Raw genomic sequence first — 22,385 nt, 5'->3', positions numbered from 1 at the left:
TAATATTGTGCCCAATGTCTTGAGCCCATTTTATCATGGCTGATTTAACTGTCTCATCCTGGGTATTCCATTTAAGCAGCAAGTTATACATTCTTGATAATAACTTAGTCGTTGGTTCTAACAATTCTGTCTCTAGTTTCGATTTTTCCACCTGGAATCCTGTTTTTTTATCCGCCTTAAAAACCTCAAGAATTTGAGCATAATGAAACCAATCCTGCACCTTATTCTTTAGTTTTTCATAGCTCTGCAACCTCCAGTTGTCTCCAATTTTTTCAACCATTTCCCAATATTTCAGCCAGCCGGCCTCCATATTGGGTTTTTTCCGGGCCTTAGCCTCCACTGGTGACAGCCACCTCGGGGTCTTATTTTCTAATAAGTCTTTAACAGATTGCCAAATATTTAGAAGATTTATTAAAATGATATATTTGTGAATATTTAATTCCAGAACCCTATGTATATGGGTTTCCCCACTTCTGGTAAGGAAAGAAAAAGACACCACACTAATAACAGATTTGGAATTCCTTGAGGGTTTCACCGTTTCCCCTTGTAATGTTCAAATCAAATTGCTGTTATTGTGTCTGTCAACAGCAATTGAGCAAATGCCTTGAAAAATGCTGGAACAACTCAGGTAAGCAAAGACTTCTTTAAGTTCAGAAACTTGAATTTCACAAAGTATCTTACAGAAAGTGGCCCCTTATGCTTTGAACAGTCAGCACTGTCACTTCCTAGCAGTCTAAATAAACATAAAAGAAAGTGTGTGGGGTGTGGGTGTGGGTTCACAAAACAGCTACAAGTCACAGTCAAATTCTGTGCATAACTGTACAGTATAGACTTCTGGATTTGGAAAGGCTGCAACAATAATTGCCATTATTTATTAAAAGCCCTGGGGCATCACAGGGCATGAACTGGAGTCCTCACAAAAATTTCTGTCTTGTTCCTTCGTTTCAGCCCTACCCCGTTAACCCAGCTTCTCCCATTTAAAGGCATGACCTTTCCCATCCCTGGGAAGTGGAAATTGTTTCCAAGACTTTTCATCCTACCACAGGACCTGGCTTCAAGAGCAGGTGTCATCTTTGGCCTGCTGCTAATTGCTTTGACACTGTCTGAGCATGAAAAATATAGGATGTTGGGAACTAGCCACGACACACATACATGGACAATGTGTGACTGAGAAAGGGACAATACCATATTAAGAATAATATCACAATAATCTAGTGTATTAGAATAGCAACTAGTATAAAACCACTAATGTGATGATACGCTTTATATTACACCCCCCTTTCTCTGCCTTACATTCATATCAAACTACCAAAACTAATTCCCTTGAGCACCATCCTCAGTGCAAGACAATGACAACAAGGGGGTGTGCCTTTTGCACAGTGTGTGGGTCCCATTTTAATATATGGCAGTATGCACATGAACACAGTATGCCTGAGTAAAGATGAAGAGTTAGGCAAGATTTAAGTCAGAGTAATTGCATCTAGCAATATTTAGTCCCAATGAAAAGTATTAATCAGGCCATAGAACTAATTGTATATATTGACTTGAGCTGCACAGTTCGTGAATCAATTTAGATAAGGCGGAAATAAAGTCAGCAAGGGTAATAATTATGCTGGATAATATTCCTAAAGCTGCTTCTCGGCACCACATAAGATAGCCTCAGGCATTTACATTAATAGCAGGAAGGAAATCTATTTAATATGCATTTGGTTAGTTAACAGAATTGGCCAGGGAAAGTTCTTGATGTGACTTTCAAATCAAGGAAACTCTGAGTCTAGATCTCTGTAGTTATGACTTCTAGCTCAGTCAGTAGAGCACCAGACTCTCAGGGTTGTGGGTTCCAGCCCCATGTTGGGCAAAATATTCCTGCATTGCAGGGGGCTGGACAAGAAGACCCTTGGGGTGCATTCCAACTCTACAATTTCTATGAAATTTCTATGAAATTAACAACTAATATTCCCATCTTATTACCTATTGCAGCCTGCAATACTAAATTAATTAATTTGTTACAGGGCCAAAGTCCTTAACAGAACAGTAATACATTCTCCAGAAATGGTTTAGTTAAACATACTGAGTAAATTTTCATTTAATTACACACATCAAATTTAGATATTTATTTTTCAATATTTCCCCAGCCTTATTTCAGCCATTGTGATATATCACAAGGTTTAGCTGGCAATATATAATGATATTGAAAACCAGATATCACCCAGCCCTAGTCTAGAACATATCAAAACATGGCAAGGCAAGCCAATTCACCAGCTACATATTGTTAACATATTGGTCCAATAGCAATAACAACCAAGTTATGGTTTAGGCAATCATGAATGCTCTCTCCTTACCAGATCCTTACATGCGTTGCTTCACTTCCTTCCTCTTCCTGATTTCAGCAAGCCAAAATTTCCCATAGTTTATGAGTCAGACATTATCTACACATCAGAAGTTAAAACCTAGTTCAAACCACAATCTGGTGACAACCTATGATTTGCATAAACCATAATTTGTTCAACTTGGACATCAAAGCAAACCTTGGTTTGCCCAAACCAAGATGACAGGGAGAATATGCGAGTGCAAAACTCATTCAAGACAATCAGACTATTCTTTGGCTGTTTGGTCACAATGTTTTATCAAAGTAGACAAGAAAGAGTATAAAGAACCACAAATACATGCTTTTCCTGCCATCATATCCTGTAGCTTTAAAATAAAACTACCATTTTACTGGTGGCCCTCAGAGTTTGGTTTTGAAGTCTCTGTTTGAAAAAGTCTGATGAATGAGCATAACATTGCCAGCTTCTTGGGAAGAATAGTGGTATAGCATTTGATTTGCTGTTGCTTGCTGTCACATAACTCAGGTTTATTAATGATGTAACTGTCAAGTATAACAACATGCACAATAAGAACAGCTATTCAAACCATAGGGTAGAATAGCGTATTGCATACTGTAGATACTATTTGTCATCCACGTTAGAAAGAGAGGGAAAATAACCAATTCGGTTTTGTGTCAGGGATTGTAGCATTCTTTCCTCCTCTCTGCAAGTTCTCCATCTCAATATAGTCATACAAACGTGTTGTTGTTGTGCTAGTGGTTTTATTTGAGACATACATTACACTGTTGGCATTCTAATAGCAATTTTGAATTGCAACATGTTTTGTACGTGATTGGCTTTAAGCAATAATGTAGAGGTCAGAATTTAAATATGGGCAGTCACATATCTCTATCATTGCGGCACTGAGAAAATAATGTAGCACATTGCGTATACATTCTGTGACTTATTTAGTATGTACTTTTTAAAGCAAGCTTTTAGTTAAGTCAGCAATATGAAAGAAAAATACTGACAGAGGTTATATATACAGAATGTATACATGATTCTTTTGATTGCTATGAAAGTCTTTGGATAACTGCTAGGCACGTGTCTGCAACCATGCTGTATACAAATTATGATGCTGTTGTTCATCAAAGCACAGTTAAAACCATGAACAGATGTGGAATTGTACCTAATCTGTGCTAATGCTGATTTGTGCAAACGTAGTGCTAGCCATTGTTATCTCCCAAACTGAAAGCAAGGGTGGGATTGACACATAAGAAAAATTGGGGTAGGAAAGGACAGTAAAACTTATTGTGGTGATACAGGCTTGGCAATCATGGAAGCCTACATGTTTCTTCATATGAAGGTTGCAATTCTATACACAATTAAGTTGTATAAATTTTCAGCTGGATTTAAGCATTCAAAGTTTGTACAGGGTTGCAGATCAATTGTCTTGAGGGGTTTTGGACTAAAATGCTGGAGTGGAGGGGGGTGATCCTGACTGGGGACACAACAACGTTTTATTAATAAAAGCAACTTTAATGTCTTATGTTGCTTGTCTTTGTTAGTTTAGTAGGTACATCTGTTCATATTCTTTTCTGAAATAATATTGCTCCATTAAAAAAAAAAAATCCACACAGAACCACCTACAGATTCTAATTTGCACTTGCAATCAGTTAAGGATTCTGTAGCATTGGGGCACATAAAATATATTATGATAGCTAGCATTTTAGGGAAGCAAAATGTAAAGATCTGAATGCAGTATAAAAGGCAGGTGGGATGATGCTAGCTGTATCGCCCAAAATTTCTGTCAATAGCTCACCCACCATGAAACTGTATACAACCTGAAAAGTAAACACCTATTCACAATCAAAGAAATAAGAAGACTGTGCCAAAATATGGACTGAAGATATTTTCTTTTTCATCACGAACTTCATTGTGGGACAAGTGATTTAGGGCAAGAATGAAATGGCACATTATGTATGTGGTACAGCTTACTCATCCTCTGGCGCTATTGCGCTGTGTCTCTTCTCTGCCCACACTCCATGTGTGAACAGGGGAATGTGCAACATAGCCGGGTACTGTTGTCAGGAAAGCACACAACATGGTGGTATCAAGACAGAAGGTATGCAACTTTTATTACACTTCTCAGACAGGGGAGAGAACCGTCTTTGGGGCTGCTATTTATTTCCCAGCAGAAGTCCCAGGTTTCTCGTGTATAGTTCTCCCATTCGTGCATTTGAAAATATTCAAGGTAGGAAGATTGTTTTGGGGGGTTTTCTAATAGAATGAGTCCTAAACTAAATGCTGTAACGCAAGACCCATAACAAGAATTGCTAGGCTCCTTTCTGGGAACTACTGAAGCCTGATCTTCATTTCCCTTCCCTTCATCACCATCATACCTAGCCAGTGTTCAAGGATCATCTGTGATTCAATGCAATGCATCCGTGCTTGCGCTCTCATTTTATTACCATTACCTAAAGGTTAACTTGCATCCTGGGCATCATTTACTATACAACCATTCCTAAAGAAAATACAAATATCCTTGTTGCATAGGGAATATAGATCACAAGTGCTTAGTAAACTGGGAATTAACATCTTGCTTCAAGCACTTCTCAGATTTATGGATTCCACTGAGACCACAGTTTTCTGGATCACAGCACTTTGCTCTAGCACTTGCTCATGAAAACACTGAAAGAGAAGTGAAGCTACAGCATGCACAGCCAATTTCATGCATCCCTCTCAATCCACAGATGAAGGTATAGTGTAAATGTACATACATAAATTTGGTAACTCACTGCAAACTCTATACAAACAGTAGCAATTTTTCTCTGCCTGTCCTTCCCCCATTGCTCTGGTTGGTTGAGCACCAGTGCAACACACTCACTAAAGTAATGGAAAGCACGAACTGGCTTACTGGAATTCTAAAAGCAGCACAGCCTGGAAATAAAAATGTTCGTTTTTGCACCTTTCCCATTTTTTAGCATCACCAGTTGCCCCCTCTTTCTGTCTGCCTTTGACTCAAAAGCTCCACAGCTGATAACTGATAATAAAACTATGTCAGAATGTGATTACAACCAATAATATTCCTCATTCCTCTTTAAGCCTTTTCCAAGATTCCATATTAACTGAAGTGCCTTGCGCCAGAGAAGTTCCATCTCCCTGAACTAATGTGTCAGTCCGAAATGTTGGAAACAGCATGCTCAACTGCTTGGACCAATAGGAAGACACTGATCATTTACAAAAGCAGTCTATTCCTGATTCAAACTCATCTTCTAGCTCATGTACTTAATGACTACCTACTCACTTTTGTATAATTGTCAACAATGATCATTCACTTAAACTCTCAAAACACTGTTTTCAATTAACATTAGCATTGTCTATCATGGGACTGCTAGGTGCTCCAATCACACCACATGGCTGCTTAAACACCTTTCAAGCATCATCACCTCTTACTAACCAGGTATTAAATTAAAACACTTCATACTAAGACCAACATTAGAATCCTGGGCAATTGCTGTTTGGGGCTGCAGAGCTCTTGCAACATTAAGTGGAATGCCACTAGCAGACAAACACACACCATCTTAAAAAAGGAGAAAGTAATAGTAATTCAGGCTTCCTCAACCTTGGCCCTCCAGATGTTTTGAGACTACAATTCCCATCATCCCTGACCACTGGTCCTGCAAGCTAGGGATCATGGGAGTTGCAGGCCAAAAACATCTGGAGGGCCGAGGTTGAGGAAGCCTGGAGTAATTGGAGAACCTCTTTTAGACTTTTTGTGTGGAAGGCGGGGGAATGAATTCTGGATGCTTGGACTTGAAGCCTGAGTAACCATAGCCTAGTAGGAGCAAGAACAGTTGGATACAACCCTGGAGTAAACATTTTGAATACTTTGAATAACTTTTATATAGACAACTGAGATGGAGAATTGGAAGTCCCCTTTCTTTCTTTCTTTCTTTCTTTCTTTCTTTCTTTCTCATTCTTTCATTCTTTTTATCTTTTTGTTATTTTTCTTCTTATTTATTTTTTATTTTGCTCCACTTTGTTTTTGTTGTTATTATTGTCCTCTGGGTTAAGGAGGGGATTACACACAGATTAAGGACCCTGGGTGAGAGGCTTGGAAGGGAAGATCTCCCTTAGGGTGGGAGGCTGGGAGAGGAAAAGGAAGTCTCTTTATGTGTGAGACAGGAGTTAAGACTGCTAAAGAGAACTTTTTATTCTTCTCTTTCATTCTTTCTTTTTGTTGTTGCTTTTGTTTGGATTAGTGGTTTTTTATTGTAATGTATTATGAAAAGCCTTAGTAAAATCTTATAAAAACAAAAACAAACAAACTTGCACACTGTGCAGCACTTACCAGTATGTGGATGTACTTGAGGAGGTGCAATCCATATTCTAGTCAAATTAATGGCAAATCACCTACTGGTGTCAAAAGGTCTGGACTGCCCTTCAAACAACACTCTTCATGGCTTGACCTCTTAGGATTTGTACACGTGTCTGGTGTGTGCATTTTAATAATCATGAGTTGGTCTTGCCAGAAGTTTAGGTGCTGGATATCCCCAAACTGCAAGTTAATTATGAAGAGTGGCCAGAACAGCAATTTAAAGCATCATCAAAGCAAGCTTAACTCATAAGAATTTCATGACTACTAGCCTGCTTTCATGACCAAAGTCATTAATGTCCAGCTTTCCACTTCAGCACAGCTTCATTCAAGGGTGAATTCGACCCTGAATAATTTGTAGTTTGTTCTCCCTTCTTATGTAAGCAGAAACCAATACTTCTTTCATTCTTTAAACATATTTTTTTCTGTTTTGAACGATGTTTTATTATTTATATTTGAATGCTTCTCAGCTTTTTTAGAACATAACCAATATGGCAATTCAGTAAGCCTGCAATTTACGCAGTCAAAACCCATTGGGTTCAATGGCAAGTGGGATTGCCAAAGTCATTTTCCCTAGAATCTTGCACTTTTCCAATACTTTTTAATAAAAAGAAAGAAAAATTTGCTACATGCGTAAAGCTGAATGCACACAAGTTAAATGTATGTAACTTGTTGGCTTACTGTATATACTAAGGCAGCTCTTAATTATCTGTCAAAAGGACAATTGACAATTGAATTCATAACTTTTTAATTTAGGAAAAGAGACCAATTCAAATTCCTTCACTGAATGCTGATGCATAATTCAATGAAAAATAAACTAAATCCTTTAGCACTTTGGAAGATTACAAAAAACAGCAACCTCACAACAACCCACAAAAGCAAGCGAAAATTTGTGCCACAGAAGAGGTAACTAGAGGAAAGAGGCATTAGAGATCAGGAGAAAATACTCTACATGCAGATGAATAGTATGCTTATTAAACTTCTCCCTGCTTACTGTATCTAAGATAGTGGCCATGGGGAGAACATAAAGAAGGCAATCTCTAAGGCAGGGGTGGGGTGGGGAACATGTAGCCCTCTGGATGTTGCTTAATGATAGCCCCAACTGACATGCTCAATGGTCAGGGATAATGACAGTTGCTGTCTGAAGTATTTGGAGGCCACAGGTTTCTACATTCCCTAAGGGGATACAGAAGCTAAGCCAATTCTGCAAAAGCAGGATTTATTTATTTAAAAACATATACACCACTTTTCACACAGGTATCAAAGTAGTGTACAATGTAAGATGTAAAATTATTTAAGAAACAGAAGAAAACACAGCACACAGGGAATCACTGAGCAGAAAAGCAAATCAGGATCAAGTTAATGTTTGGGCAGACAAAAATATTTTGAATTGCCAGGGACAGTATACTGCCAAGAATGCTCACCAGACCTCTGGAGGAAGCCTGTTCTATAATAGAAGTACTACCCTTGAGAATGCCCTCTCTCAGGTTGTCACCAGGTATACTAAAGCAGGCCGTGACACCACTAAGAGATGGGGAGAATATTCTGGAAATACAAGAGGGACTAGAGAATATGCCAGAATAACCCATACAATGTGTTCCTGTGGTGGATCATCTCTTTCAGAAGTACATTTTATATCGGTGTATATATATAAGGGTAGTCTAATCTTAAAGTTATCGAGGTGTGAGTGGTAATTCTAGGTCTGAATTTGAAGGAAAAGGTTATAAGTGTTACAAAGTGCACATTGGGGCTTACATGAATGGTTCAGCCCTCACATGTATTCCTGCATGCACTCCCAAGAGGTTTTTGCTGAAGTTATAATATGCACCCATTGTGAATATGTATTTACTCTTAAATTTATGCCCTATTATTATTATTGGGACACGGGTGGCGCTGTAGTCTAAACCACAGAGCTTAGGACTTGCTGATCAGAAGCTTGGTGGTTTGAATCCCCGTGACCGATGGGGTGAGCTCCCGTTGTTTGGTCCCAGCTCCTGCCAACCTAACCTAGCAGTTTGAAAGCACGTCAAGGGCAAGTAGTTAAATAGGTACCGCTCCAGCGGGAAGGTAAATGGCGTTTCTGTGCACTGCTCTGGTTCGCCAGACACGGCTTAGTCATGCTGGCCACATGACCCGGAAGCTGTCTGCAGACAAATGCCTGCTCCCTCGGCCTATAGAGCGAGATGAGCGCTGCAACCCCAGAGTCGTCCACAACTGGACCTTACGGTCAGGGGTACCTTTACCTTTATTATTATTATTATTATTATTAAATAAATAAATAAATAAATAAATAAATACACCCCCTTTACCCAGAAGTCTCAGGGCTGTTCACAGAATAAAATCAAGATATAAAAACAAAAAATGCCTAATAAAAACAAAAACAGCCACCCTATAGCCCCCCCCCCCATTTTTAAAGGGAATAGGATGTAAATCGGATCAACCAAAGGCCTGGTTAAAAAGGAAGCTATAACACAAGAGGAATAAAGAAAGATTGGTTTATTAAACATTAAATTAAAATTATATCAATTAAAAAAATAGTGACAGAGTATACGGATACTGCTTCAGAGAGTGTAATTATAATGAACAGAGGCAGCAAATCATGCAGCTTACACACTTGATCTAAAAGAATAAATAGGATCCCTATCTATCCCCCCACCCTGAAAAAAAAACCAGAGACACAATGTATATGGCATCTTTTCCACAGTGCCCACAGTGAAAGTAAAGTGAGAAAGGGAGGGAGAGGGTACCCTTCATCTTGAAGCCTAATGGAACAGAAAGCCAGGAATTAGAAAGCCGAACAGTTGTCTGTACCAGCAAGTCTACATCCCACCCATTCTGTGCTCTGTGTACCAACAAAAGCATATAGCCTTGTCCTCAAGAGTGAAGAGTGAAAATGGGTCCCTTGTTGGAGCTTTGAAGGCTACCCAACCATTTTAAATCTGGAGCTTCTGTACTATTTTGAGCCAATGTATTCTAATGGAAAAGAGGACGTGGGTCTTTTAGATGAGTAATTGTCATAACACCTTTATTTCATTGCTTATTCCCTACGAGTTAGTGACTATTCTGTTTAACTGATTGAGTTGTGGTTAAAAAAAAAAAAAAGGACATGATCATCCTCTATCAAATGCATAGTAAGGCTTTTCAGTTTGAGCAAGTACTTATTTAGCAAACAAGGCCAGGTGCAGGTGATTCTTTTTAATTAAAAAAAGTTTAATGATATCAGCAATTCAACAGTCTCGGAAGTTGGTGAACTATAAAAGCAGGAGTCTTATGGGGCCAGGACATGCTACAGACTTTTTCTGGAGGTTTACATTGCCCCTAGTGCCCCTGGCATGAAATATGCCAATCCCTGCTCACTCCCTGACCTTTCCAGCAGAGCCTGGTAACTGTCCTTGAACACACAAATGTGACATGGCAAATGCAGAGGCAAGCTACTAGGCTTGCCAGTATATTGCCTATGGCGCTCTCAGTCTCTCCCACTTACCCTGGTGAAACCATTTTAATACAGATCTGTGATGAACTATTCTTTTTCCGACGTGACAAGTACGGTCTAAGTTCTGTTTGCAGAAAACAAGGCTAAAGGTGTTCTTGAAATAACATTAAGAACACTTTCAGAGAGCATTAAGAATGAATCCATGAACCAGTTTCCTTTGAGGTTTCTCTATATTTCAAATTCTCATTAGCTAGGAACATGTAATACGTTCTGTAGCTTATCACTGTATTGCAGGGTAACGCTGCAGTTTTATTAGGCTACCAACAACAGATAAGCAGGCAAAGGGCTTCCAACGTATTATTTCTGCCTATAATAGCATTTGATAGTTTTGTCGCACCCAGATTAAATATATTACTTTTAAAACACTGAGGATTTTTTTTTTTTTTGCCTCTGCTTCAAAGCTTAGGCAACAAGATTGTTGTTGTTATTTAAAATGCTTTCCTGAAACTTATTACTTTTTGTTTTAGGATAGGTATTGCAATTTTAAAAGCATACCAATAATAGATGAATAACATCTGCATACTCCCTCTCCATGGAAAGAATTAATAAAATAAGCACAAAGTACTTACATGATTCCCTTCTGAGGCAGCTGAGGAAATTTACAACACAACATGAAATTTACTTGCAGCTTTCTTTAAATAATCCCAAAATACTGCTGCTTTGTATTTTTAGTGCCCTTTGTAGATATAAACTTTGGTCAAATATTAGCATATATATTAACAATGTTTTCAGAACATCTGAAAAACTCATAAAATTAAGAAAACAGATTTAAAAGAGACAACTTCTGTGTTTTCAAGAGTTTTAATCAACTTTCTTTTTTTTTTACCGGACTAAATATCACCATCAACAACATGCTATATTAATGACAATATATTTGCCTTTCCAGAAAGCAGAATGGGGAAAAGGGTCATAGAAACAGAACATTCTTTTGCCTACAATAAAAAGCTTTCCTAGTACTAAGGAATCACCAGAATTAATGAAGAAAACTAAACACTTTGGCCTGTGCACATGGCTCTCTGCAAATCATAGTTTGCAAACCACGAACTATCTTTTCCCCTGCCCACCTATCCTTTCTGGAGCATTTTTTCCTCTTCCTTCCCCTCATCAAATCATAATTTCTCAGTATATGTATACTGACAAAAACCATGGTTAGTGCAAACTGTGTCTCCCTCACAACCAGAGATTGAAACCATGTTTGAGGGAAAGCTGGCTTTCACTATCCATGGTTAGGGAAATCCATACAACACAGTTACTTGTGGCAGAAAGCCAGGACTGTCCCTGAACTGAGCTTTTTGCATCTAAGCTGCATATGCAATAGGTGTTTATTGGAACTGTACGCATTTGCAACACATTCAAGATAGTATAGACATGCATATCCTACTAAACACATATACAAACAAAACATGGTAGAAGTGAGCTTAGAGAGTGAATAGGGGGTGGGGGGGGATCAGAGCTAGGATGCCACCCAAAGCTCTTAGTTCTCACTCCTGAGCACCACACACAATTTCTATTTTAGGGATTTTGTTTTTCTCTGCAATGCTCCGATGTCTTGGGAAAAACAGGGAGTGTTTAACAAGAGAAGCCTTGCCTGTTGACTTGATCATAAAAGAATCTGTGTGTGTGTACTTCTGAAGTGGGGAAAACGGAATATTTAAGCCTCATGCTCATTATACAATTTTGCAAGTAGCTTACCCAAGCAAATTTTATCGTAAAAGCTTAGTACAAGCAGGCAGGTATTGGATTTCCATTTAAATTCAATAAGCTTTATAAATGGTAAGCATGAAGACCTCTTCTGTTTATTTCGACACATTAGCCCTAGTGAATGCTCAGGATTAAGATCTTAATGAGAACCAGGAAGGGGCAGCATGGATCAAGTGGTACCTTTGGGGAGCTCTTCGCAAATGAAAGGAAGAAAAACACAACTCTTGGATGTGGCACTTTTATTACCTCTGTATTGATCAATCGCTCCTGAGGCTGACTCTATGCGCAAGTCAATTTTATATAAACAGAAGGCAACTTCACAGCACTGTACAGTACTTAAAATAACATTGCATCAAGACTACCTTACAAAGCAATCCTACTGAGCTGGGTCGCTGGCAGGGCCAGATTTAGGTCTGATGAGGCCCTAAGCTACTGAAGGTAATGGGGCCCTTTATATGTCCAGCTGTCCTTTACCAACAACAAATTGTCACTGTTTTTTGTGTTGAATATATGCTATATGGTAATTTATGGACCTAATAGGTACCTAAAGCCATTTGCACATAACAGATAGGAGCCTACACAACACAAAACACTGCTGCTGTATGTAGGTTTTATTTTATTTGTTTTTTATCTTATACTTTGGAAATGTACATCCAGGTGTTTGTTTTTTCCTTTTAAAAAAATTTTGGGGCCCCAAGAGAGTGGGACCCTCAGCTATAGCTTGTTTAGCTTATACATAAATATGGCACTGGTCGCTGGTAGGAAAGAAGCTAAATGAGAGGGTGCAGCTTGTCACCAGTTTTCTTATTTTCCCTCCCAATAGTCCCAAGATGTATTCTAGGGATGTGTCAGGGAATCAGGGTGCCTTTGGACCCAGCAGATCCCATGACACACCCCAGAATGCTGCCTTTTCGACCCCTCTTCCATTGAAGCACCAACAGTTGTTGAGGGTTTTTACAAGCTGCAATAAGGCAGTCCCTATATACAGTACTGACCTACTGCTGTGCCCATGGATTCCGGCCCCTCTGTCCTCAAAATCCTATGGCTGCTGGGAGACCTGCCAGAGCCCTAGGTTTCAGCTATTAATGTTTTATCATTTTTGCCATAACGTTTTATCGTGACCTGTATGCTAATTGTACATTCAGTACAGGAACATGAAGGGAATGGTGGACAAACAGAATGAGAAGCAGACAATGCATGGCAACAAATGTGGATTGCATCTGGGGTAAGATTTTTCTCAGTTACTGTGCATTATTATTATAGTTGCAACCCAGCAACTTATACCTCTGGTGATTATGAATTGCCTCCAGGTGACCAGTGACGAAGCAGAGATTTTATTTTTATTTTTTTTGCAACAGTTGCTTCTCTTTTTCTACCCCCCCCCCCTTTTCAATTATCAGTGTTGCATGCATTGAATAAGTGGGCAGCCTGGCTAGTAAAAATGTTTGTGAATGAGTAACTCTTACGGACTTAATTTGAAGACTTCTTTTGTTCATTGAATAATCCCATGCTCAGAGCAAACAATTGAAATGTAACATAAACTGGCTAAGGTTTTAAAATCCAGTGATATTTTAGGAATGAATGAGAAAGAAAATTATCCCATTCCCCAAAACCTTAAGAGCTACTTTGTAGATCATTGTTCCATGCATTTTATATTTTGCTTTAAGGTACTATGCTTTACTATCAGCTAAATAACGAATAATGCTAACCAGTAACTACACTGAATTATTATTTTTTGTATGTTTCAGGAAGTCTTGGAATTACACGCCATAGTCCATTCCTATGCTCTGCAGTATTGAGGTAGTAGTGCTTTGAATTCAATGCTATGTTCCCAATACTGACATACTAAATAAGTCAGGCTATTTTAGGATTAATTTGCAAATTTAGGATGTGACATAAAGGACTATGGAAGTCCTGCCCACTTTGCTCCAAATACCTTTGTGTGATAATCCATTGTTCATCACATGGTTCAGGCCTAGCGCTTAATTTTAGCACCAGAGAAATGGGTGCAAAAAAACCACCCTACATGTAAAAATTAGTTTCCTTTCTTGGAATAGGTCTCTGCCAAGGCTGTTTTTTTATGTACAGAAAGATAACTGTAAATGTTAAGTGCCTGATATCTGGAAGTATTGTTTATTACTATGCAGGTGACAATGTCCTACAATGACTACACTGTACATCTACGTCTGTGCAAATTCTGCAACAAAAAGTGCTCAGGAGGTGTAATTGCAACCCCAAATATCTGGATCAGGGTTTAAAGGCACTGACCTGGTCAATGTAAGAATACATCTATATTACATCAATATTTCGAACACTGTCCTTTACCCTTTACCTTTACTCAGTGGATTTCATGGCTGAGTGGGTTTCTGAACCTGAGACTCCCAGATCCTAGTCCAACACTCTAACCACTACACCACACTGGCATGGTGACTTACGCTTCGTTAGGCTACAACCTAAACCTTGGAGTAAGCCCCATTGACTTACTACTGAGTAGACATGCTATTGAAATACACATAGCACATCAAAACTAGAATACGAATCAATCTGGCTAACCTGATTCAAAAATACACACTCATACCCTGCTCACACACAAAAACCATTCTCCCTACAGCCAGCCAACCACACCCTAAGCCACCGACAACCTCTCTCACCACCAAGGAAATACAACAAGTGAATAGCAAGAGAAGCCATACAAGTTACGCTGACACAACCCCCACCCCAAGTAGAATGATAGAAGCATAACCACCCAACCCCACCCCACTCACCATTCTCCCTCCCCCTCTTCTTTTTTCTTCTTCCTAATTGTTTAAACCAATTCATGAACCAATAACTTCTACATTGACCACTAATAATGAAACATATGTTGTAGATATTTTTCCACATTTATTACGCTAACTTTGTGATATACAAATGACAATAGAAAACTTGGTTTACTTATTTGTATAACATTATTCTTGTTTATAAAACTCAATAAAACAAAACAAAACTGGAATCACAAATCTGAAATAATGAAAACTGCTTCATACCTTTTATGAGGTGGACAACCTCTGGCCTTCCAAATGTTGCTGGAATAGGAGTCCCATAATCTCAGACCACTGGTCATTCCCTAGCAAGGAACTATTTAGGTGCAGCTGATCCCAATCATGTCCTTACCTGCCTGAGGTCATATATGACATCGGGTGTTGAGCAGGTGGTTATGGTTTGGGGAAAACAGCCTCATAGGATAGGATTCCCAGAGCTGATTTAAAGGTTACTTAAATACAGATTCCTTAAGTTTTAAATTAATACCAACTCTCTATAACCCCTATTTTGGAAACAGCCACCCAATGATGCATTTGTTACAAAGCCTTTTAGAACCTAAAAATCAGATTTATTTAATATACTGTAATTAATGTTAGGACTGTGATGCACTTCAAACTGACTTACAGTTTTAAGTCATATGTACAAATGTGAATAAACTATTCAAACGGACTCATTTCTGCTACTTACAGCATTTGCTAGAAAACATAACTACTGGGAGACTGAAATTTACTACTCTTCTCCAACATTGTCTTCTGCTAACTTGTTTTTTACAATCTGGTTTAGGTTGCTTTGCTACACAAACTAAAGAGTGAAATCCTATATGTGTACAATCAGAAAAAGCCTACATTTCATAGGGGCTTATTACCAGGAAAGTATGTACCTGTATAGGCTTACAGACACTGTTTTATGATGTTTTCATATCCATACCAGGTCCACTCTGAGACGTGGCTCAATGGGGTGACAGCCACTTCCACGCCCAACAATATTCATGACTATAAATCAGGATTTCCTTGGTGACAACTGCAACTGTTAAACACTATCATTGTCAAGACATTTAAAGGATGCTTGGTCTCCACGCTCAAAGGAAGGAAATGGCAAAGCTCATGAGTATTCTGGGGCAAGCAGTTCATCAAGGTATCAGAATGCCAACTATATTTACTGCTAAAATTAACTTTCCAAACCTTCTTGGTTTAATGAATGTACACTGAATGAACCTACATTGTAATTTGGATTTAGCTTCCTTACCTATATATCACTTGCCATTTCTCTTCTCTGAAACATAGTCAATAAAATCAATCTGTAGCACAGAAATCCGATGTATACGTCTTCTGCATGAAATCAGTTTCCGTTTTTGTCTCTGTCAACTTACAATACCATCCCTTTCTCCATTAGATTTATTATTAGCTGCCTTTGATTCTACACTCAACTTCAATTCTCCAGCTACAATTGCTAATAACCATACCAATGAGTTTTCTGAGCTCCAGCAGTTTCGCCTTTCATTTCCACTACGGTCTGAATTGTTTTATCCTACTATCAAAAGCTGAACAGGGATACAAAACAAGCAACATCCTAACCCACCAAAGTAAGCGGAACTGGTGTGGCCCTCACAGCTCTGGATTTCAACTGAAACAAAACACACAGAGTAAATGGAGGAGCTCATTCGCTGTACTAGCATAAACATATTTGACACACTAGGAAGCAAGTGGGAATAGACCAACCAGAGGGTAAGAAGCACTAACAGGCTCTAAACTGCTCTCCTTTATCAGAGCAGGATATAGCTTGGAGGGATAAGCACGTATCTGTAGTAATATGCTTTGCATAAACCAGACAGGCAACTTTCTCTAGCACTGGAACCCACTCCTTTGTTCCATGCAAGGTTGGTGTAAGGAGATCCAGAGCTAACCACTGCAGATAATTTGAAGGTTGTACGTGTACCCAAAATTAATCCATATCTGCTACAGTGAATGCAAAAGATTATTATTCCTTACATCCTCCAGCCAAATTTCACAAAGTGAGGTTAATTAATTACTTGCAAGAAAAATCCTAGTCCACCTTTCATCATACAACACCAGAGCAGGTTACAGTACAATAAAACCATCAGAACACAAGTTTCTAAAAACAGATTTAAAATACAATACATTTTAAACACTCAGAGGACCACAACCTGGGACTCCTCACTTGTAGCAGCAACAAAATCCCTAATTAATAAAGAGGTGGGGCTCGATTCTACAACCTCTGCACAACTACAATTCAGCTCTGATCTATATTTGTGGTTTTGTAATCTGTATTCTGATCTGAAGTCTCCATAGGAGTGTTTCTGGAATATGGAGGGCTGCACACGAAAATACTGGAATTAGAATTCCTATGAATTCCCCTCACCTGCCCAGGGCAGATATATCAGGAACCTATTATCATACTATGTCTAGGATTTGGGGAGGCAGGAAAAGCAAATCCAAAGTGTCAACTCAGTTACTCATGTACAACCTACTGTGTGTTAATGCAATATCAACATTAAGAAATAACCTTTTCTTTTATTTGTCTTTAGTGCCAAGGTAGGGGGGAATAATATTTGAAACTAAACACAAACATGTGGTTTGAGCGACTTTGAGATCACTGTACTCACCAGTTGTTTCCACGATGCCCTCTAGGATGACAACAATCTCAAATTGTTCCGTCTGCATGCTTCGTTGAGAAAGGTCATAGAAGGGGCTTTTGGAATCTATCACATGGCAGATTGTAAGTGGCGAAACAAGAAAAAGTTGGTCTGCCCCTGTGCTAAAACCTACATCCAGTTCAAGTTGATCGAGGGGGAGAAATTCACCCTCAGGCGTTTGCCGAGACTATATAAAACATGAAGAAAGAAAGAGAGAGAGAAATCACAAGCTAATACAGTGAGTTTAAAGAGAGTGACAGCAAGTCACATCCTTGCCAACAGTTCCTGCTATCAATCATCCGAGAGAAAATCCAAACAAAAAGATCATGCAGAAATGCTGTTTTTAAAGGGAGGAGGAAAGGAGCCAAACATTACAGAACATGCATGAATTATTTATAAATACATCTTACTATAATTAAACGTTCAGCAGCTCATGAGCTTTGGAGAATTGTTGGGTGTCATAATGTGGTTGCTAAAACAAGCGAAAGAAAAGTGTGTACATCCTTTTTAGTTGTGTCACTGTAGGACAAGAGTCAATAGCATTTTTTCCTGCATTTCTGTAGGAACCAGCCCAGTATCTGCATTATTGGGGAAGATTCCTTGAATGGTTCTGGATCTTGAACATTTGTGTCAGTGTGTGACTGAATGAAACTGTTCCACCATTTCGTGTTCTATTTGGTTGCTATGAAATGGTTCCTTCTTGCTTCAGGTGCTCTCTACTACAGGAGAGTTAAAAGTTCAGAGGGGAAGTAGAGCACAGGAAGGTCAAAAGTTTCCTGGTGGACCTTTTGCAAAGAAGGGCCAAGGCTTCACAACCTAGGAACCTTGCAGTTAATGGGAAATAGAAACTATTCCCTTTCTGATTGGCAACATCCCTAAAATGTTGGCAGGAAAAATAAAAATACTGTCAAACTAGAAGATAAGGAAATGGGGGAAATTAGTCATGGAATCAGAAAATTGAAGAGCTGCAAGAGAGAGAAAGGCCTGAAACCCTAAAAAAGGGTTAGATAGTAGTGTTGGGCAGGAAAGAGCCAAGAGAAGACCACAAGAGAGACTTGGAAGGTGAACATTAACAGTCTAGAATGGGTATAGCTGGATGCATCTACCTTTGTTTATTTTTACTATCGTTATTTGAGGGTGTGTGCTGAAGGACTTCTTATGACCCTTGACCAATCTCTGAAGTTATTCAGACCAAGAACTTGTTGTCCGTTTTCTTTCAGTTCTTTTTATATTCAATAATTAAATTAATTTGTCTCTTTTTTTTCAACGGGCACGGCATGCTTTACATGGTGCTACACCATGTTATTCTCACTATAATGTTGTGAATAAGTTAGGCTGAAAGTTGTTGAAATGCCTAAGAATATTCAGTGACCATGATACAGCGAGAAGTTGAACCCTGAGGAAATACTCTATCTACCACATGCCACACTTTCTATCCTTGGTGAGTGTTTCTATTCATTCCGATATTGCTTCTGTTTCTTCCGGCAGCTAGTGCTATCAGGCAGCAACTGTATTCAGAAACATTTGCTACCCTTTCTTGGACGTACAACTACACTTAACATGCAGCAGTATAAGCAGACATTGTTAATTAGGCAGATGCTTTTGGCCATGGGTAGGCAAACTAAGGCCCGGGGGCTGGGTGCGGCCCAATCACCTTCTAAATGCGGCCCACGGACGGTCTGGGAATCAGTGTGTTTTTACATGAGTAGAATGTGTCCTTTTATTTAAAATGCATCTCTGGGTTATTTGTGGGGCCTGCCTGGTGTTTTTACATGAGTAGAATGTGTGCTTTTATTTAAAATGCACCTCTGGGTTATTTGTGGGGCATAGGAATTCGTTCATTTATTTATTTTTCAAAATATACTCCGCCCCCCCCATAAGGTCTGAGGGACAGTGGACTGGCCCCCTGCTGAAAAACTTTGCTGACCCCTGCTTTTGGCTAAGCATACTGCTTTGCTTGAAATATTTTTAAAAAGCAGCTCTAAAACTATAGGCAACTGCCCATGTGTGATTGGAACACACATGACCACTGGCGCATGCACCATTTTCAAAACTGCAAGGCGGCAGGGCGAGGGCTTTAGCAAATCCCAGTAATGTGTACAGTGCCTTGGAACACCACCTCTGCATAAATGAGGAGTTGCTTGTAGTTCATATCAGCTGATAAAATACATGGGGTTGTATTGGGCTAAGTCACACTCAGAGTTGTTCCACTAAAATCAATGGTGCATGGAAAAGGCTGCAATTGAACCACCACCATCCATATGCCAGGCTGCAAAAGGGTTTAGATTGAGCACAGAAGTCCCTACCACTGGATCCTGAATGGCTCTCACAGCCACTGCAGGCCTGATCATTATGCCAGACTAGAGCTGGCACAGGGATCTGGCCCAATCCACCTGCTCCCAGCAACCTATCTACGAGGAAGCAGAAATGGGGAACTTAGGACTGCTCTGTCATACTCTGAATATGACATATTTGGATACAACCCAACTATTTTCATTAATATCATTCCTGGGGAACTTAGTTTCTTTCTTTCCATATTGTTTCCTTAACTTCAAGGGAAACCCCACCAAACTGAATGACAACAGCGTGTGAACGCTGCCGTATCCTTGCCTGGCCCTATTTATTTCACAAGGGTGTGAATAAGAGAACCCACCAATTAAAGCCATTCCTGAATTGCTGATTGGGTATAAATTTTAGAACACATTAATACGTTTTACAATAAAATAGAACTAACCCCACTGCAAGGCTCCATCTCCCTGTATGCAATTCATAGCTGTCAACATTTTCCTTTTTTAAAGGGACATTTCCTTATTCCGAATAGGATTCCTCGCAAGAAAAGGGAAAAGTTGACAGCTATGATGCAATTTACTTTCTAACTCAGGCCCTTTAGGGTGAATCTCTCTCTTCATCTACTGTTAATACCTAGCTTCACAAACTATACCACCCAAATTAAGGTGCCATTCACTGTGATTCATGTTTTCTGAACCTTGCTTCACCAACATGACAGTGTTTTCTTTATTAAAAAGAGAGAGAGAGAGTATGAACTGAACATTAAGATGATTGACTGGGTTCCTTTGAGATCTCATACTTGTAAAATAGATGTATATTCTATGCTAACTTTTCTGAATATGGTATCCTTCAAATCCTAATTTGTTCAACATCAAATTATTTTCATCAAACATATATCACTTTGCTCTCTGTAGTCAAGAGATGGGGGGAAAGATATCTGCCACTTTGACATTGGATCTAGATTTCACTTTATTGAATTTGCTGTGATGCTTCTTAAGCAAATTCTTTACTCCACCCTAAAGTATGTCATCCACAATTTACCATTTTCTTTTCTTGGGGCTGTTCAGCAATTCAGCTTTCACACATAAGCATGACATCTGTGCAACTATCGTTCTCTGTTAACGGGCACAGCATATACTACAAAAGATAGATATTGTACAGATTTAAAATACAACATTAAATTCTTATTGCATTTGGTCTAAATCCCTTTTTTCCCCACCCACACATGTTAGCAGAAGAGTTAAAATGACTATATTCTTAAAGATATTCTGAAACAAATCTACTCACTGGACAAGCGTACACTACACAGCTATGTAGCTGCGAAGTATGATTCCCTTCTATAAAGTTCATCGCATTTTCTGAGCAGCGACTGTCTAACTCTAAAAAGCTGCTTCAGCTGTCTAGTAAATCATATGCAGAGACATCTCAATGTTATAGAAAGCAGCAACTTCATAATGTATCAATCAGCATGGTAATTGCTGTGCGACGCAAATCAGAACTCGGGGAAATAATTAATTTAAATGCAAGGTTGTGCTAAATTCCATCATCTGTACTTCATAATTGGTTATTACAGCCTAATAATGAAAGTCCATTCTGTGGTATATGTCGGTGCCCTCTAGACAAATACTAATGAGGATACTGAACCTGCAATTTAGTTTACTGATTTACATTACTGATAAAAAGCTACTTCTCTACATGGAAGCTGGAAAGTTGTGACTACAATGCTTATTAGTGGAAATTTCCAGATTGGTTTTTTTAAGTATGTCTTGGTAGGAAAAGCTGCAATAGTTCTTCATGCATTTTTTATCACAGTTATGAATTTTATCCTAATGCAGCTATGGGTAGCTTCGCGCCATCTTTTAATAAATAATAGCTTGGGGTATGCTATGTCATGGTCCAATTTCCTAAATTTATTATAATTTACTTTTCATTATTCAATCAATTAAGAACTAGGCGTGTCACTAAAAGTTTCATCGAACCAGTGACTCCTTGAGCGCACAAATGTTTAACTATTGTTGACCTCTTTCTTAATGTTTGGAATTTCTTCACTCTTGAGATGTTGTATTGATGTTCAGGGGTCTGGATTTAATTACTATTAATAAAAGTCCCATCTAGCCTACAGTGCTAAAAAGCAATGTGGGCAACCTACTCGAACCTATATGGAACTTTCTCTTCACAATCTCCATTCATGAGTGACACTAGTACCCACAATGAGAGTCCCAGTGAAGTCAGTGTTATCTCCATAAACTTAAAATGCAATAAGACTGTCAGACCCATTAAGCCTCCACCACAAAGTCTTGAAAGAGTGTTTGGGGAAAAACCTAGCAGAACGCAAAAAAAATTTTTTGTTACAGCAGCCTTCAAAAATTACAAAACCAAAGAAGAACATGTCCCTCTCAGCAAAGAGCTCTTGATTTTATTGTCACAATAGTCTTTCATCATTAATCTATTTTTTATCACCTCCACACTAAGCTTAGCATTCATTTATCCACTAGTATTTACTCTAGCCATAGTTAGCCCAAACAGTTTGCAAAGCTGCCTCTAATCCCAACTGCAAAATGTGGCTTGGCACTAATTCAGGGTAGTAAAAATGCCACAACAGGTGTAACACTAACTGTAGTTAACTCCAAAATGGAAAGGAAGGAAGAACTATTATCCCTCATGCACAAAGGGAAGGGAGGAGCATGAGAGCTTATAGAGCAGTCCCAACAATTAGGAGATAGGCAGCACTGCATCTCACAAAGCCTCGGTGGCATGAACTGC

The 22,385-nt window shown here is 38.9% G+C and overlaps 1 protein-coding gene across 3 annotated transcripts in view; it reads right to left on the bottom strand.

Moving 5' to 3' along the window:
• Positions 1-22,385, bottom strand: part of KCNJ3 (potassium inwardly rectifying channel subfamily J member 3) — a 117,062-nt gene that overhangs the window by 89,712 nt on the left and 4,965 nt on the right. For 2 of the 3 annotated variants that reach the window (XM_081187693.1, XM_081187692.1), the window contains exon 3: positions 17,304-17,520. In XM_081187693.1, the coding sequence (XP_081043819.1) occupies positions 17,304-17,520 (217 nt within the window). Of the gene's footprint in view, positions 1-17,303; positions 17,521-20,663; positions 20,760-22,385 lie in introns of those variants that run through there. The other variant, XM_081187694.1, reaches the window with a different exon arrangement.

The sequence above is a fragment of the Podarcis bocagei genome, assembly GCF_964188305.1.
Source record: "Podarcis bocagei genome assembly, chromosome: 1".
Lineage (NCBI taxonomy): Eukaryota > Metazoa > Chordata > Lepidosauria > Squamata > Lacertidae > Podarcis > Podarcis bocagei.
This window is presented reverse-complemented; position numbering and strand designations above follow the sequence as displayed.